The sequence below is a fragment of the Fulmarus glacialis genome, unplaced genomic scaffold, assembly GCF_000690835.1.
Source record: "Fulmarus glacialis isolate BGI_N327 unplaced genomic scaffold, ASM69083v1 scaffold4368, whole genome shotgun sequence".
NCBI classification, from domain to species: domain Eukaryota; kingdom Metazoa; phylum Chordata; class Aves; order Procellariiformes; family Procellariidae; genus Fulmarus; species Fulmarus glacialis.
This window is the reverse complement of record NW_009228783.1, coordinates 74,009-93,282: the sequence shown is the minus strand read 5'-3', so window position 1 is coordinate 93,282 and position 19,274 is coordinate 74,009. Positions and strand designations below refer to the sequence as shown.

At 37.4% G+C, this 19,274-nt stretch overlaps 2 protein-coding genes across 2 annotated transcripts in view; one reads left to right on the top strand and one right to left on the bottom strand.

Moving 5' to 3' along the window:
* Positions 1–6,701, top strand: part of LOC104081003 (protein FAM196A-like) — a gene marked incomplete at its 5' end in the record, with an annotated part of 30,412 nt that extends 23,711 nt beyond the window's left edge. The window contains one exon of the mRNA XM_009583586.1: positions 6,518–6,701. Coding sequence (XP_009581881.1) covers positions 6,518–6,701 — 184 coding nt within the window. The remainder of the gene's footprint in view (positions 1–6,517) is intronic.
* A 661-nt stretch (positions 6,702–7,362) lies between these two features.
* The window catches only part of LOC104081002 (dedicator of cytokinesis protein 1), a gene marked incomplete at its 5' end in the record, with an annotated part of 84,646 nt that continues 72,734 nt past the window's right edge, over positions 7,363–19,274 (bottom strand). Inside the window, 3 exons of the mRNA XM_009583585.1 lie at positions 7,363–7,446; positions 15,625–15,720; positions 18,212–18,339. Of these exons, the coding sequence (XP_009581880.1) occupies positions 7,363–7,446; positions 15,625–15,720; positions 18,212–18,339 (308 nt within the window). The remainder of the gene's footprint in view (positions 7,447–15,624; positions 15,721–18,211; positions 18,340–19,274) is intronic.

The window sequence follows — 19,274 nt, the reverse complement described above, 5'->3', positions numbered from 1 at the left end:
CTCAATAGCTTTTAGAAGGCTACTTTAGCTTCTGGAAGTCAACTTTTTACTAGATAAAATCACTAGCCACTTTCTGCATAGGGGGAACAAACAAACTTAAATCAAGACTACACTATTGTAGTTCTTGGAGGGAAAAAATTACTCAAAGCTCTGTCAACTATGAATTTGGCTACTTTTTACTCCTTTGAAATTCTGAATTAATATATGCTGTCTGTATGCTTTTCAGTATTTAATTTTGTCTTTGATATTGAAGTTCTTCTAAGGTGCACTCCAACTATTCAACAGAAAATATATTAATAGAATCTATGAAATTTATCTCTCAATACAACAGTGGCAAACGAAACAGATTAAAATCATGGTGATACAAGTTAACTAGCTAGCACAGAGCCCACATGGAAGTAGTTCGCTTGTAAAGGCTAGATATAGTGATAATTATTAAAATTAATAAATATGGCAATACAAAGTGAAAATAAGACAAGTAGACATAAATTCCTAAGATATCATCAGTATAGCAAAATCAGGTAACTAAATGATGAGAATAGCCATTTTCATCATCTTTTTATTTCCTACCCACGTTAATTAACTTACAGTCTAGAGATAAAATCAGAAAGAATGTAAGATGTTTAGTAGGAAAAAATGGATCTTAGTGGCTTGCTAACGCTGACAGTGCTTTGGATCCTTGGCATTTGTGATTTTCAGGTTGAAACAGGAAATTTAACAGAGATTGCTTAAATGTGTATTAAGCTAATTTTTGAGTGATTAGTGCTTATCTGGATTCCGTTCTTCCAAGATATGGCATGCACTAATGCCGTGTCATCCAATTATTGTGACCCAGAAGGAGACACTATGATATTCTTTAATTCCTGCTTCACCTAGCCTTCTTAAATGCAAAAAGTTAAGCCGCTCTACAAATGCAGGATTTGGGCCTTAACATTACAAACTAAGTAATAAAAAGGTAAACAATCTTACAAGTAACTAACATATCCAATCATTAGCATCCAGTGTCTTAAAATGATTCATGTTAATAACATGTGACTGTTAGAAAAGAAGAAACCCCATCCGTATTTCTAAGCTTGTTGCTAGATACCCTCCCACAGTCCATATGTTTAAAACCAAATGGTTATGACTCCTCAAATTGTTTTCAATCCCTTATACAGCAACAAAATTAGAGAAAGTTCACTCTACTGCCAGCATGCAAAAAATAAACTCATTAACATATATTCTCAAAATCATTAAAAAAAATGAAGCCAAAACCAGAAAATCCACCACACCAATCTCTAATCCACAGTGCTAGGATTTAGAAGATGGAATTAGCCAGAAAGAAGCAGCCTGAGCGAGTCGGCCACCTTGTGTGCTTGCCTTGAGGTGTCCAAATTGTCCACCTTGGTTCTACATCACCCTCTTTGTCATACAATGGGCCCTACGTACATAGTTACAACACCTCTTGAAAGCACTAGATTTCACCCGCACACATTATATAGCACGTGCACACACAGGCATACTGTGTGCCACACAAACCCCAAAGCACCTCTGAGATGTTTTCAGGGCCTCCAAGAATGGCTGGAGGCCAAACCAACCCTGCGCTGATCAGTGCTACTGCACCGTGAGTGCTCAATTAGGAAGTCAGGCAGTTCTTTACTCCTCTCCCATAAGGGCTTCAGGCACCAAGCGCACAGTCCTTCACTGATGAGCAGCTATTCAATATATTTTGTTTCTGTTTGTTTCCTGAATACAATTCAAATTCTGCACAGAAAATAGTTTTGTTTCAAGTTTGTACTGGGGTACTCGTTACTACGGTATGCAAGTCTTCATTGTTTTCCCAACACAGTAACTCCATTTCACAAACACAAAAAGCAAAGGCTGGGGGACACTAAGCCCAAAGCAAACCAAACAGAAAAACCTCACGGAGGTTCCCACTGACTTCAATTCCAAAATCAACAGTTGTGTATAAAAATAGTTTTCAAGGCAGCATTCAACTGCCCTCCTGTTACCCTCTACCTTTTTGCAACGCTTTTCCTGATTCGCTATAAACCCAACCTCCATAGCAAGTCAATGGTACTTCCTAGGGACAAAATTGGATCATGATTCACATTTCCACTAGGCTCCTCCCTCAGTTTAGTGCACATCCATGCTGTGCAATAAATAATACCAGGATCTGGGAAAAGGGAAAGGAAGGAAGGAAAAAAAAAATTTTTTAAAAAAACTCATTTTGGGTTCCCTTTGCACTGGTATCAGTCCCTAGCAGAAAACAAGATGACAGAAAAAGCAGGCTCGGGATCCTCCGCTCTGGGGCTCAGCCAAGCACAGACTAATGTAACTTAGAGCTGCAGTTGCAAAGAGATTTTTGATGAGTCCTGGACTAGACCTGTCTCACTGTGAAGGAATTTCAGAGATTTTAATTACAAAGTTCTCGCCTGTGTTTAATGAGCACATCAAAATAAAATTCTCAAAGGTCTGTTATTTGATTATATTTGGCCAAATTTTCATGGGAATGACATCTATGCAAACACTGATACACAGGCAACTGCCCTAAAACGCAAAGTTTCTGTTGTAAACCTTCTAAGTATGCAGTTATTTGGGGGAGAAAACGCAGAAAACCAGAATATCTATTACAGACATAATTTTACTGCTTATAGTTGTTCACAAAAACAGCCTATCTATTTGCACTGGAGTTTCATGCACAGGAAAAATTTAAGTCAGGCATTGAACCTGGAGAAACTCCAACCCAGTGTTCCAAATTTGGCAATATTGTAGGTAAGTGAACCTTTAGTATGTCCTAATCTGAAGTGTCACGCAAATGTTTTTGGTGCTAGCATTATATAATATTTAGATTCATGTCTTGGTTTTGTATTCACAATTGTCAGTCTATTGAAAAATACTATTATTTCATCTAAGGAAAAATGCTTCTGAAGCGAGTAATTATAATCTCCATCATGCATAATGCTAGAAGAACATACAGTCCTCACTAATTAAGTTTATGGAGTTATCATGAGGAGGCTTAAAGAAGAGACCAAAACAGACAAAGTCTGAAAGTGAAAAGAGCCACAAGGCATAGAGAATATTTCAAGAAAAGGTCATTTTGAGAGGAAACCTATAGATACTTAGGATACAAAAATAGCACTAAGCAAAACCAAATTGTCAGAGCTGTGACAGGTGACAAAATCAAGTTCACAAATGCAAGAATTGGAAAGATCTGCAGCTCTGTAACAAAAACATAAAGAAGTCATACAAATATGTAACACTTGCTGAATTTAATAGTATTTCATATGTTCAATATCAAGTTAAAGACCAAAAATAAAGTCAGCTATAGCTAATTTAGAAAGATACATGAAAAATTACAGAATAAGGGGGTTTGTCTTATTACTGCAGCAAACAGGTATACACTAAAACCTAAGTTTGCAAGGAAACAAATTGTTTGCCTGAAAGGAATGGTTACATTAAAAAGCTACAAAGCTAGATAAATTGATCTTGATAAACAACAATCAACTATTATGCAAAATTCACAGTTATTATTTCATGCTGAAATAATATGTTTTCATTCATCCTCTTTATACTCTTCTGAAGCAAAATATTTCATTTTGATGTAAATAGATGAAAGACAGCCTGAACTGTGCTGCAAATGGTTTTATGCAGTAGAAAATGACAGTAACATGGTTTTTGTCATATGGACTAGAATGAAGATTTTCTTCTCTTGAGAACTATCTTTAACAGAAATTGATTATGAAAAATTCTGTTTGGCAAGGTTTTTTTAAAACAACTTATCTTTTACCTCAATTTCAAGCTCTTAAGAGAGCTCCCCTTCAAGAATAACATTTTGAAAGAAGTAAAAATGAGCTCTGCCAATGCCAGAGCTGAAATGCCTTTCCCCCCCCTCAAAATTTATACTGAGAAACAAACCAACGATAATATGTGCCAAATTCTGCACAGATTTGCATGCCACTTTAAATGAGATTTAGAGAGCTCTTGGAGAAGAATCTATTTCATGCCGAGATTCTCCCACTGTATTACTGAAAGCATTTATGTGGTGGGGAATTCACAATCAACCAATATCCCAATCTTACCACAAAATTAATGCCACAGTTATCTAATCAACTGCTTTTTGCTAGCTAAACTACAAACAAGAACATGTTACCAAGTTGAAGACGGCATTGTTCTTTCATTAACAAGGATGGATATTAGATTAAACACTGCAAGTAGGCTTGCAGTGTGCTTCTGCAGTAACAGGATACCCAACACAGCTGTCTCCTGCAAATCCAGTATTCATAGGTATAGTTCTAGCATATAGCTGAAATTTTAAAAATTATCTTCTTCAATCTGGAATGTCTTTTTACTGCTTAACAACATGGAGGTGGGGAAAATATTTTGAATCTTTGAACTCTTACCTAATGTATTTCTCTCCTCCACTATTAGAAAGTTTATCCAAATCACTCCAAATCACTGAAATGCTGACACTTTTGCTCAGAATGTATTTAATGGTTAAACTAGGCACAGCCAGATGCAAAACCAACCAAACACCAAACTAGGCACAGCCAGATGCAAAAAAAGACCTTACACCTTTCCAGGGCTTCACTGGAAGTCCTTATAGACAGACTCTTCAGCTCTCCGAAACACCAAAGCACAAAAATATCCCAAACTTCTCTTAGCATCTTTGATTCCCTCTCCTCCACCCTAAGAGGAAAATAAAATCCACCTAAATCAGCAGATGGTATTAGGTGCTCAATTTGCAAAGGCTGTGTCACTGAAGTTCACCAAAATTTCCTGTGACTTCTGTTATTCCAGCTTACTTGGAGAATTTCCTCTGAAATGATTTCTGGTGTTTTGTACTGCATACTTGTATGCATTCAAGGTGGGGTGCCACTCTCCCTAAGCTAGACGGGAGTAGCAGTAACAAAAGTTTAAAAATCTCTTTTTAGATGAACTACACTAGGGGCATGAGGCCTGAAAAAGTAGACCTAACTTCTCTAGTCGTTTACGCCAAACAAGCAATGGCAGAAATAACTCAGAAAACATATTTAACACTTATTAAAACTGAACTGATGTCCAGGAACAATAACTTCATATTCATGCAATGCTGAAGTAGCAAAAGTAGTCAATGGAAAGCCCAAGAAACCTCAGCAGTAGAGGTGAAAGGGGGCAACCCCTCAAGTGCCCCAACAGATGCATTCACACACAATCTTCACCTCAATCATTAACTGTTAGGTTTAAAATATCAAGCAAAAGGTAGGGAAGAAATAAATTAACCCCAGTGCCTAAATTCCCTTAATTTCACCCTGTCTTCTAAATTCATCCTCTGATATCCAGGTGCCACACTGCAGCGTAATGCACGAGACAGGATGAAAAGACTCGGTGCAGAACTTGTCCACAAGCTGCTGTACCAAATGCAACTGAAACCATCGAGTCTCAGGGTATTTCTAAGTGGCCTAGATTCGGTTTCGAGTATCAGACAGAACTAACCTTTTGCTGAAGTTTATAATGTGGTTCCTTTGTTTTATAAGGTGAACTTGAAATGATCTGTAGCACACTGTCGAAATAAGGGTTATAATTTCCATCTTTATTATGTTTCTTAATTGCTGGTAGGATTTTGTAGCCAACACAGTGTTTAGAATTCAGAAGGTGTATTTTAGAGCTTCAGTATTTTTTTTGTATGCAAGCTTACAGTTTAAATGAGTATTTCCCTTATTTCTATTAAATTTTAGTAGCAATGGAACAAGCAAGTACACACTAGCTGCAACTGAAACAGGTTCTTTCATTTTACCTACAGATCTGGTCAGCTAAATAAATGGATCTAGACCATTAGATATTTTTGTCTGAGCAGTCATTTACAGCAGGGGCCAAGTAGATTTTATGTTGTTATCCTCATTATAGGACTAAGTTTATGTTGTCAGCATATGCTAAAGGATTGCACTGTAAAAGAGAATTGTTTTTTAATTTATTTATTTTTTCCACATGTGTATATGAGTATATACATATGACAGCAGTTCGGTGAAACTAATCTAACCCATGGTAAAACTTGCAAGAGACACAGCTAAGGTAAAGAAACTGCCACGACAGCCTTGCTGCTGGTGGCCAACCCATCAGCTTTTCTCAAAAGCAGAAGGATGCACATGCCTGGCTGCCACCCAAACCTCCCAGAGCATGCAGACAGGAGGGAGAACGGAGCCTGGGAGCCCTCTGAAAGAGCATTTCTCCACAGAGATGAGGGAAAAAGTAGTATTTCTAGTTTTCAATCACTTCACAGCACTTCTACCGTAATCCTCAAGGCCCTCCTAAACAGGAAGGAGAAGTTTGCACAATCCCATTCCTATTTCTCTTTTGCGGTATGTCCTTTTTTGACCTTCCTCTTCCCCCCATCCCTTTCACTTCTAGTGCAAGAAATCCGGAGATCTGATTTAAACATTTATTTTGTATTTGAATTTAATAAATTAAGCACTTGTACACTGGTGTCAGATGTTGGCTTAATTTAAATCTTTCTGTCATCATAATTAGTAACTAATTGCTTTTTTCTTGCCGTTTTTAGTGTGGAATTGGATTTTAAGCAGCAAGAAGATAAACTACAGCCAGTTTTGAGAAAACTTCATCCTATTGAGGAAACTCAGGTTGCACCTTTGCCTTATTCTCAGGAGAGCTACTCCTCCACTCCCAAGCAAAAATCCAAAACTGAATCAAAAAAGCATGGAAGATGGAAACTCTGGTTCCTTTAACCCAAGTCCATCACATGTGGAGTTCAAGGCCTTCTTCGAAAAATATTTGGAGTTCTATCCATCATCTATAACAGGATCTTGGTAGACTGATCAGTGTTACCGGCCAATGTAGTTCTGACCATGCTGGCAGCATTCAGTTCTCACCGTATGTACCAAAAAGGCCTTTGTACCTATAAACTAATGTCCAGAAGCAAGGTGTTAGATAATACCTTGCCAACTTTTATTTGCAGTTCACCAATGTGGGATGTAAAACCTGAATCAAAATTTGTACAAAGATGGAAAGTAAAACTATTTCCCCCCCTTAGATCTGAAAGCGTCACATTCTAAGCTGTTAAATTGTAGGCTGTCATCCTGTACACAGCTAAATATCACTATTGTTTTAAAGCCTTTTGGGGGTTTGGTTTATTGTCTTTAAACAACAACGAGGGGAAAAAAAAAAGCAAGCAAGCCTTATGTTTGCAATGGTCTTCAGTTTTACAAATCCATGTTGATCGGGGAGTGCAGTTTTCAGCACATATATCCTGGACAAAGCACAATTTTTCACGTGGTCCAAGACCATGAATAATCTCTAAGATGTGACTATATGTATATTTGCCTTCATGCAATGTAGACTTCAACCAAGCTATCACATTTCGACAATGCACCGTCATTTCTAATTTAGCTATGTCCTCATCTCCAGACGAACAAGTTTGCTGCTCATCTCCAGCGGGTGAGCAGCTAGAAACCTCCCGAAGTCAGGACAAGCCTTTAACCACACCAAGCTGACAGGGTCAAGGTTAGGGGACAATCATCTGTCCTAGATCTCACTTTTAGTCTTTTGGTACCCAGAACATCTAAATGACACATTCTGGCACAGAAGAAAAAAAACACCAACCCCACAAACAGAACAGCAAAAGCTCTACGGATTGTTGGCATTTGCCATAATTTAATATCTTTTTGTAACGCAGTCTTTGGAAAACCTTTACACTATTGCAGAAGGCACCAGAAAATTTATAGCATGCATCACACTTTGAAATCTGTTTGGAAGGAGCAGTAATTTTAAATGCTATCTATTTACTAAGCTTCTCAGATGGGTTTCACACCATGTTATAATTTATATCTCGATCTATTAATTGTACTTGCTAACCAACATACTTAGGGAAGATATGTTAATCAGTTTTTTCCCTTTTTTTTTTTTAAATGACACTTAAAATTTTGCTCTGAATTATAAACTGCAACTTTTTCCTTTACGTATTTGCTACTGTCATTAAAGTTGCATCTAGAATGACCGTTTGTGGAAAAATTTCTCATGCTAGAAGAGGCCAGGGAGTGGGAATCTTGTTGTCTTTTTTTTTTCTTTAAGGATTTAAGATAATTTGAGTCATACAATGTCATGTGACAAACTGGTTTCCTAAGAATTGGTTTGAAATTGCATAACCTGCAGCATCCATAAGATACAAATTCTTCAGCCTTTAGGTGGAAGAAATGTAATCATTAGCAGAAGAGTTTGCACATACTAAAAAATTGGAAGTGTTTTCATTTATACTATTATTCCTCAGCATCAAATCCATTACTGCAAGAAAACTTGAGGAAAATAACTTTTTTCCCCCCTCCCCAAAGCAAAGAGCAAGAAAAGGAAGTTAAAATGAGAACAGAAATGCAGAAGATGTCTGTGTCCACCTCAAAATGAATTTCAGCATGCTTTAATGAAAAAAAGTCACCTTTGCAGTGAAACTTCAAGAGGGCTACGAGTTCTTGTACATAAGCAAACAATATCCTGAAATACTTTTGTGAAAGCTGAAGGATTAGAAAAGGTGATCCTGTGTAACCAGGAAGGAAGTGCAATTGTTTCATGTAGAAAAAATATGTTTCATGTATTTTATACCGTTTTTAATTGAAAATATAAAACTGTTTACAAGACAGTCCACCCTACGTGTTTTAGAAACCCAAGTATTTCCAAACAAGAAAATATTTTTTTCCTAAACAGAAAGAGATATCAAATACAGACATAACAAGAAAAATACAACAGTATTCAGCATTATTTTAAAATAGTGTTAATATAATGAACTCATCCATGCTAACATGCCTAGTGTTTGGGTCTTCTTTAAAGAAATTAAATCAAGCATTTCTCAATGGCAATCAATTACAAATCGTTAGTGTCACTGAATCAGTAGCTTTTCCCATAAACCTATTCTAAACGTTCTAGTGTGCAGGGACTCTGACACAAAAGTGAACTGTTTTTATGTGCAGTTACTGATTTATACAGAGACCAATATTCTGTAATCATTTAAAATGACAGAGGAAAATTCACTGGTGAAACATGTAAGAGCTAAAAGTGGAAGTTCTCACGGCGTGTTCTGTACATGTCCAGGCTATTTTCTTAAGAAGTTGCAAATTTTTAATTTTTTACATTTTTTTAAAACTGGAAAAGCTAACATACATATAGTCTTGCTTAAAATTACATATTGTGTTATACCGTACCATACAATGTAATTTGTAATAAAATGTTTTTGCAAGTGTGTAAAATGTATCATATTGTATTACATTTAGAATCACTCAGGCTCAAGTTAGATAGACACTGAGAGAAAAACCTAATTCTTTAGAGCTTTTAGTTAAATGTGACTGACAAAGCTATTTTCACCCTAATGTAGAAGATCTTATAAAATGCAGGTATGAGGTTATAACAAAGAAAATGCATCTTTACTTTCAATGTGGCACATAACATAGCTTTGCTGAACTCACTAACAATACCATGCACTTTCATACACTAATTTGCTATATGCACTTCTCCCATATCATGCTTAAAAATACTTTTTAGTCAATAAATACTGCAGTGATTTTATATTACTTGCTATTTTCTGAGTCCGTATAATTTCCATTAAGCAACACCTACATCTTGTTTTAGAACTACTAGGAAACACTATTCATGTGAGTATCACTTGTTTTCTTATAGAAAAAAAGTAACTGTAAAAATAGTTTAAAAATCAGGATAAACTGAAAAAAATCATGATTAAAACTGAAAAATCCTACCATCGGTACAAAGTGTTTGCTTTTTCTTGCTTAAGATGCAAAACCACCGTCTATGCCTTTAATTTCACGCTGTTTTAAAGGTTACTCACTTTTTCAAAATCAAATAGGTTCATTTTTCATGAACACTTTCAAATCAAGTACGCTGTTAGATTATACCATTTCTTTAGCATCTGGATAATAGCACGCATTATATTTTACTACTGGAATTTGTTAACTGGATTGCCACTAAAAATATAACTGCTATACTGACCCAATTCTGTTCTAGAAGAATGAAATGGACTGCATGAAACCATTTTTAGTATTATTTCAGCATCCATAAAATTTTAACTGTGGCTTTTTAAAACAACTGGAGTGGTAGAAATTTGCTGTCGATTTGTTTAGGTGAATACAGTTTGTTCCGATAAGCATTGGCAGGGCATACTCCACACCCATTCGCTGCATTGGCGATACTACATTTTACAACGTAAGAAAGCTCAGTGTGAGTGATAGAACAAAATCATGACCATCGTTCAAATACCACTTCAGTTTTTGTGAAATCAGTTTGCAATACATAATTTCAAATGTTTTTTAAAGATAAGAAAACATGCAATTCAATAAAACAAAAGTATAATTTTTTACATCGTAAAGTCCAGTGAAGAAAATTAAGCTTTCTCCCCAACATTTTGGAACCCATTTACCCTAAACTTCACAGATTTTAAGGCACGGAAAGACAATTTACAGCTAGCTTCAACTCCTAAGTAACATTAGCCCCAGGACTCTCGCCCGTGACCCTCAATAACTCATATTTTACTTAAACTTAGACTCATATTTTACTGCCTTCCAGAAAGACATCCTGCCTTGAAGATACCAAGAGATGGAGAATCCACCACTGTCTTTGATTGAACGTCCACTTCCCACAGTGCCGTATTCTCTGCTCTACTTTACATTTCTCACTCTCCGGTGTTGTCACCAGCTCCTTCTCTTTCCTCTGACAGGTGGCATCTTCACACTACAGAGATTCTCCTTCACTGTCACCAAGGGGCACCTCTAAACCTTCTTTCTATTAACCTCAGATGGCTTTCACATCTTGCACCACAAATCACTTACTTTCTCTCCTTTCTGATGCTTTCTGCAGCATTTCTGTTTCGGTTTCAGTTTCACCACATCCTTTTTTTAAAGTGGAAAGCGGGAAAAAATGCGACATGGGAAACACTCCACTCATCAGTGAAGTCATAAAGTCATCTCCTGTCCACTGCTTCCTAGTCACACATCCCAGGGGAATCTAAAATAGCATTTTTTTCCCCCTGATCACAGCAGGTGTTCACACAGACTTTATTCACCATATACCACTACATGTTTTTAGAGCCACTGCTCTTAAGGACAGAGTCTCTTGGGAGTAGAGCCACTTCCTACACTCTTTGCTCTTATATCTATAAGCTAGATTTTTTTTCTGCATCAAAATGGAATTTGATTTGTTCCACCACATAAAGGAACCAAGATTGTCTATTTCATAGACAATGATCTTACAGTTGCACAAATCTGCCAACTGAAGTATCTTCCAAAAATTGTACAAATAGGGATCCAAAAACCCCATCTGGATGTCCTTTCTGAAATTAGAGAGGTCAGCAACTAGCTTGTTTTTCTTGGCTTTGTAAATGAAAAACATACCAAGCTGCTGACCACAAGGAAGTGGGGAGTAGTCACGATTCATTTTGGACCTAACATCGTGGCAGGTCAATTCTGATTTACTGAAGGAGGCCAATATGCTGACTCACATGGAATGCAACATTCTTCAGAAGTTACTAGGCAAGGAAAGAGATGGTTTAAAATTATCCTTCAAAAAAGAGACTCAAGGAAGCACGCTCAATTTACTTTTTTTTCCCCAGGCAACATGTTCTTCAGTAGGAAAGATTTTGTGATCTTGTTATAGGTGACTTTTTACTGTGCCATAAGCAGGACTAGCTCTAGGCACGTGCAAAAGTAGCCCAAAGCAGCCAACTTCTGTGAGCAGCAATGAACCCCGATCTTGCATCAGACAACTCAGCACCCACAAACTGCATCTCGTTCTTACCTTCACTACAATAACGCACAGAACCCTCTACTCAGTTAGCAAAGGGATCAAGTAAAAATCACCACTGAGGCTTCCAGAGGAAAAAGCAGCCAAAAATAATGAGTATTAAAATGGTGACAAGATTTTTTTCATGGATGTTAAAAACTCATTTGATACAGCAGGCTGGAAACTAATGCTAATTTCCAAGTATATAAATCCACTGCTTTCACTGAAATGACCTGTATAAGTGGCCAGACTGTGCTTAATCTTAGTTAATACAGACACTGGCATAACTAAGGGTTTGGTTTTTTTTTTTTTTTTTTACAAGTTCTGAAGGCTAGAAGAGAGCGTGCAGTATCACAAATGTTAACTTAAATTCTTCTTGCTACAACTTCTACCAAAATTATGGTCAAATCAGATTTTAATCTATCACTTATACTTCGTTTTATTTATTGACTACTTTTTCTTCTTACAACTGGTCTGTCTTATTTCAAGATAATTCTCTTTTGAAGATATATGATAAAATAGCTTATGATTTTTTTCTAGAAACTCACACATTTAAGGAAGCAAAACTTCAAAAAAAAGATGTGCAAAGTCAAAAAAGACTATTGGAGAATCTTTGCAGTCTGTTCAACAAGAACACCAAAGACCAAAAACCTTTTAAAAGTTGTACCCAATACTTCCCATATTCAGACTGAGATATGGTAGGCATCAGGTAAGAGTTACCAAAATCCTTTCTTATTCCTGGATTAAGGTGGAATGTTTGTAACACAGTGAAGCAAATACATTTAAAGAGATTACTGTGCTGGTACCGCCATCGCTGCAGGCTGGTCCCGTGGCTTACACTGAAGGTCAGGGTTCTGGTAAGGTAGGTATTACAACGCATCCATTTTTCATCAACATTTTTCCAAAGGAAACTGATCTGATAACAGTCCTTCAGTATCAGACATACAGAACCCTATCCATAGGCTACAACATAGAGAAAGTCATTTGACTTATTTATGATACCTTTAATAGCCTCTAATTGCATATCCTCCTGAAACAGTAAATTCAATGTCTTATGTTCCCATTACACTAGCACATCTAGCAACCTCATCTTCTATTGAAGATTTTTGTTCACTCATGTAAAATCACATTATATTTAAGCATTCCACTTTCGCCACCTCTGTTCCAACTGCATTTTCACTTGACCACTTAAATTCTTTACAATCCTCTGCTGATCACATAAAAGTCCGGCCTCTCAGAAACACCAGCTCTCACTGACTTATCACACAGTCAAAAACAGCATGAGTGCAAGTCACGCAAAACTCAGAAGGGCGTACAAAGAATATTATTAAAGTATCAATTGAAACCATTTCTATAAAGCAATTGTCTTTGATGTTTACCCCTACAGATCCCAAAGTTCATGCATCCCAAATGCCACAGTAGTTCCACAGTGATTAGAACAGAGGTTTATAAAGAATGTGAAATTAAACAAACTTGACTGACACTGCAAGGGGATTATGAGTCTCTGTTTCTATATTGCTACCTAACAGAAAAAAAGTCTTGTCTCGGACGAGGAGGGCTGCGTCTTCCATTCGTTTGAGCTATTCAAAGCAGGATCCTCAGAGGAATGCTTCCAGAATGAAGCTAACAGCTGATAAATCTTAACGTATATATAGTTCACATCTACAGGAGTAAACGCCAATTTCTCTGTATTTTTGATCCAAGGTCTTTTTTTAGATTTAAAGTGTATTATGCAACATTAGATTTTGGATGAAGATGACACAGCTAAGTATTTCTTCAAGGTAAAACCATGCCAGCTTTAGTACACCAATATAGCTATCTTTATGTAAGAAACAAATTGCTATGTCCTGTATTTTACTTCTTTTGAAAAAAGTTATCATGACTTCAACTATGCCTCTATAAGATCCTTTATTTTTAAAATTCCTTCCTTCTACTCATCGTGTATGGTTAATTCTCTAATATAAGTTCCAGATAAAACTGTACTAGTATTGACAAAAGAAAAGCTAATACATAATTTCAACCTGATTCTGATCCAAGAGGGGTCAGGTTATACTTGCTAATTATCACTTGCATTTTCCTTTTCCTGCTTTGCTGACGCCACAAAAATGAATTGTTACTGGTTGATCACAGGAGGACCCTTTCAGCAACAGACTGAATTTTAAGATAGGATAAGTACTCCTTGAAAACACCCGGTCCTATTAATACTCATTACATAATTACAGAGTGTGAGGATAGAGCGAGTTCAAGCTGTATTCGTGATCACTATGGATATTTTTTAATACAACAATTACAATAAAATATATACAGGAGAAGTTTTGCAATTTAATTTGATAAATGCAAAAGGAATAATTAACATTTTAAAATATCATCTAAATCATGTTCATCAAAACAATAATTAATTCACATCCTAACCGTAACTGAAGAAGTTTCCTGTATAGATGTCTTACAAGACTACACCACCTGCACTACGGGGGGAAGAAGTAAAGTTGTGTACCTTGTACAGAAAGATATTAAGATATCTATTCTTGCATATTATTAATAATTTCTGTGGTAACACACAGAACAACAACAACATATAAACCTTTTGTCTTCCTTTCACTGGTACTGCATCCCAGCATCACAGTATTCTGTAAGAATGATCTCTACTCATAACCATTTCTTGCTCCAACAAGGATGGATCTGGTGATCCATTACCACTTTCTTAAGACAAAAACTATGATTGCAAATCAAAGTGATAAAAGTGGAAGACAAAAAAAAGTTAGTGAATGATGCACTAAAGACAAAACTAAAATTGTAGTATGTTTGCAGACACAAGCACCACCATAAGCCAAGTAAATGGGACAGCAGTAGATAAGTAAGATGTGCTGAGGACAGAGAGCCTTGTCATAAAAAGTCAAATATCACCGTGTGCAATTACACAGAGAAATAAAAGCGGAAAAGAAAGGGGAGATCAAAAAAAGGAAGTGCTAACAGACTCAGATATATCTGACTAACAAACTAACCCTTTTTTTAAGAAAGAAATCAGTGTATCAAACCAAACTGAACCAAATTGATGTAGAACAGAAGGACAGCTACTCAGACAGATGAGAAATCTGGTCCACTTTGACCAGTTTCCTATATATCAGTTGCCAGATGCAGACGCCTAAGGAAGAATATAAGGTAAAGGCAAACACACAGTGAGACTCCCAAAAACACACTAAGGTCTATCCCCACTTTAGATATCAATAGGCCTCACTATTTTTTTCATTATTTACACCAATATGAATGATATAGTTGAAAAATTCAGATGTCAGGCTTTAAATCACAGTGCTATGCCACCGAAGTGGAACATGATAACTTGCAGCTACTGCATCAGTCCTTCCTCTAGGTTTTCGAAATGTAGTAATTTGGGGCTCTCTTCTTCAATCATTCGAATATTGCCGTTATCTTGGTTATCTCAGTTGCAGTCAAAAAAGGCAAGCAAATGCTTGTAGATTGGTAATGTGGTAATAAACATGTTTGCCGTTATCTTGGTTATCTCAGTTGCAGCCAAAAAAGGCAAGCAAATGCTTGTAGAGTCAAACGATTGGTAATGTGGTAATAAACATGCCTCTCATTTCCACACTTTTCAGCTGACTAATTACAAATAATACATCATTTTGGTTAACACAGACATCTAAAATCTGGCTAATCACCGGGTCACGAATATTTTTTAAGTATTTTTTCTCTCCCTGTATAAACCACAGAAAAATTACAAGCCAATGTTTTACAGCTTACTGAACACAAAGACAGTTACAGAAGGTTTTGATTGCTCTGGGTCACCTGGGATTTAAATCCTATTACAGTCAGGTTCAAAAAGATGTGACAGAGGTATTTAAGTTTACATCAAGAGACACTTACAATGAGCTCCGAATCACGTCCCATGGAAATGACTGTTCTGTTTACTGTCCTCAATAGCTTTTCCATGATTATCTGGACATGCCGTTGTGTTGGCCCCTAAGGGAAAAGAATAAATTAGTGGTAACTAGATACAACAGACACCAATACAATTGAACTATTTATGTTTGCCTTTAAATTTGCCTGTCTTGTGAAAATTAAATAAAATATCACTCACTGGTGTTGATCAGAAGCAGAAAACTAGTGTCGCATTTCAACGAACACCATGCAAAGTCTATTTTATTAATACACGCTACTGATAAATTAACACGTTCTGTTACAATTATTTAAACGAAAAGCAAGTCCCTGGAAATATAGCAAAGCCTATGATGTTTAGTTACCTAATAATTTTATTTTCCTAACTCATTTTTCCAACATCAAAAGCCCACGGGCATTACCAAATCTGGGGGGCTATTCTGCCACAGCTCAATTAAAAGAAACAGAAAAGCAAAGCAAAACTTTAGTTAAGGAACTTTAATTTCCGTCAATTGTTTCAAATTAATATTTCTGTATTAGAAGTAATGTGCCACTATTTTTGAAAGAATTGAAAATGAAATATTTAGAGCAACTGGCTTTGAAGAACAAGTTCAGAAACCTCATGCAGAATGATGCCTGCAGGAACTGAAGCCAAAAACACATGAGAAGGAGAAAGAAACAGATGAGCTTTGCTCCCATCTTTTACTTTATAAACAGGCTTCTTCATAGTTTTCAGTAGCCTGAAGGAGAAGACTTCAAAAGGGGTCTGTGAGATGGAAAGGGGAAACAATTCTACAACCAACATTTGTAAGGATTTTCCCAGATAATTATCTAAATAAAGCAACATCTTTGTGTTGCTTCTTGACCATCAAACAAACATTCCTATGAACCATCTTCTTTCTTGCCCTTGGATCCATATAATAACCCACATCTTATCATCGGATTATGCTTAATTATCAAAGGCAGACTTGCATATATGAAAAATGCATTTGCATATTTGAAGAATGAGCCATCATCAGTACATATATACACAGCTACTGCTCCAGTATAGACTTTTCTTCCTGCTGCTGACAGATCTGTCTTTGGGATAAACCTTATAATTCTGGTACCAAGAACATCTGCAGGGAAGAATGCATCTCAGTACCCTGCTCCTCTCCACCCTCCAGCTCTCCCTACTTTCTCTCCTGTGAGTTCTCTCCAAGACTTTCTTCCTCTTTTTCCTCCTCCCGGCACTTCTGCTGCTCCTGCCCATTTTCAATTTTACTTTACATCGCTCCTCACTCGCAGTGTTTCCTTCCTTTCCCTGTCCTCTTCTCCATCCTCCTGCTCTGTTGGCAAATGGGTATCTATTTTCTGCAGCCCCCTTGCAGCCAGCCGCTAACAATCAGCAGCGCAGGGCAGCTCTCTGCTCCGCTCCTGCCGCCCTGCTCCAGCTGGGCTTAGCCCAGGAAATGGTGGAGCTGAAAGTGAGTTGCTACCACGGAGAGAAATGCAGCCAACCAAGACTGACAAGAAGCAGCCAAGCTGTCAAACACAAATTCCTTTTTTAAAATAACCCACTCTCTGAAGCAGTCACAGAAAACTACTTTAAAAAAGAAACAAAATCAGAACGAGCCCAGAAAACATCGTTAAAAAAGATGCTAGATATGATGTGAGTAGCTGACCCCTGAGGTCCTTTCCAAATAAGTTAGTGTATGATTCTGCATAGGAATGAAGGTTCAAGGCAGCAGCCTCATCAGCCCAAACTTCTTTAAGAGAGCATCAAATCATTGCAGCTCTCCGGCAAAGCACCAATATTTGCATATTTGCGTGAAGTCAAGAGAAGATAAAAAAGGGACTATTATGCAAGCTACATATCTGCATACCAGCTCAGGGCACTGCACAGGTTCTCATGTGCGACTGCCTCATACGTTTACATTCTGAATGGGTAAGACAACTACGCTAGTTATAATATTCATGCAGAAGCCATCACTTTCCAATTCAGGTTATCTCTTACTGAGGTGGAGAATTCTACTAGCCAACTTTAAATGGCACTTCAAAAAGCTAAACAAGTTTGCCGTGTCGACGAAAGTGTGTGTGTGCGTGCGCACGCATGTGCGCCTGTGCACATCTACACACACACACAGCCGCACACACCCCCCTTCAGGCTGGCCTAGCAGGCCAGTATCAACACAACTCAAATGTGCATTTCCCAAAATGCTCAGGCAGAAAAAAACCCAAAACAAACCAAAATAAACATTTTCCATCTGGCAGAGGTCAGACACCATGTAAGAGAAAGACTGAACTCCTAAGAATATCTATTTACTCACTATCTAACTAATGTCTGGAAAATTGTTACTGGGTAACAGTGCTGTATTGGATGTGCCTCAGAAACAGTAAGAAACATCCTGAGATGTCACAAAACACATCTTCATCACTGGTGAAGTTCACCTACAAAGATGACTTAAAAGAGACTGGGGGGGAGGGGGGGCAAAGAAAAACAAAATCTAAGCCATCAGGAGTTACCTGCTTAATTCATTCTACTAAGATCCACTTCTTTTAAGTGCTAATCATCACAGAACCGTACGATACTAACCACATCTTTCTTGTAAAGCACTTCCAGGATGTTACTCAGCAACTGGCAACAAGCCTCCAAATCTTCTTGTCTTTCCAAGTGATACTTCAGCTGATCTGTCATTGTTGGCAGCAAGATTTCCCTGCAGTCTGCACACAAAACATAAGGTTACATACACAGCTTTAAATAACTTCATAGCACTGCCTAAATAGCCAATCTGCTTCAGTGCTTACATAAGATAAAAGAAAAAAACCAGGAAAAAGAAGATAACTTCCAGATTTCCAGTCACCTGCTTTTCAACCAAAACCATAAAAACCTGAAAAAGTTATAAGCAAGTGAAAAAGTCATTAGGTTAGTAATGCTTGGACAAGCACTACCCTCCCACCCACGCCGCCACAAGCACCAGTTCAGCAAAATCCTTGAGTGGTCTTCTCACTGATATTAACTGCCTGTGCTTAAAAACATTGATTAACTGGACCTATTCAGCGCCATCACACAGCATGACACAAAGGATTACATACAAGCTGAGCTTCACGCTTGCTCAACTGGTTGAGCGTTGGCAAGGTGTGTTAAACTTCCTTTACCTTACCTGTACCGGTTATCAATGCAGTACAGCCTAACCATGCAAACATGATTTACTGAGATGTATGATGTTATTCAGATTAACATTCAGCTGCGTGACGTGGTCTTTTATAGCTCAAAAAATGCTGCTGAAATACTTTATGCTGGTATTCAGATGTAGTTGCCTGTACAAGGCAAGTACAGGCAGAGAGAGATAGGGAAAATGAAGAAAATGGATGTGGAGCTAAATAATGGAGCTCAACGTTTTGGCTCAAGTCAAGAATGTAAGGGAAACAAGGCAAAGATTGATACTCCTAAACCTACCAGCAGGTAGGGGCACTGATCTAATGAATCTAATTAAGGTATAACCTGCAAATTGTCTTGCAGAGAGGGAGTGCAGGGACCTAGGGTTCACTCCTAACTCTGGACCATGCTCTTTTTCCTTTAGGAGAGTTGGCACAGCCAGAGATACCTGCCTTCTGTATGGTGCCATCAGCTGCAACCAACCACAGCATGAGACTAG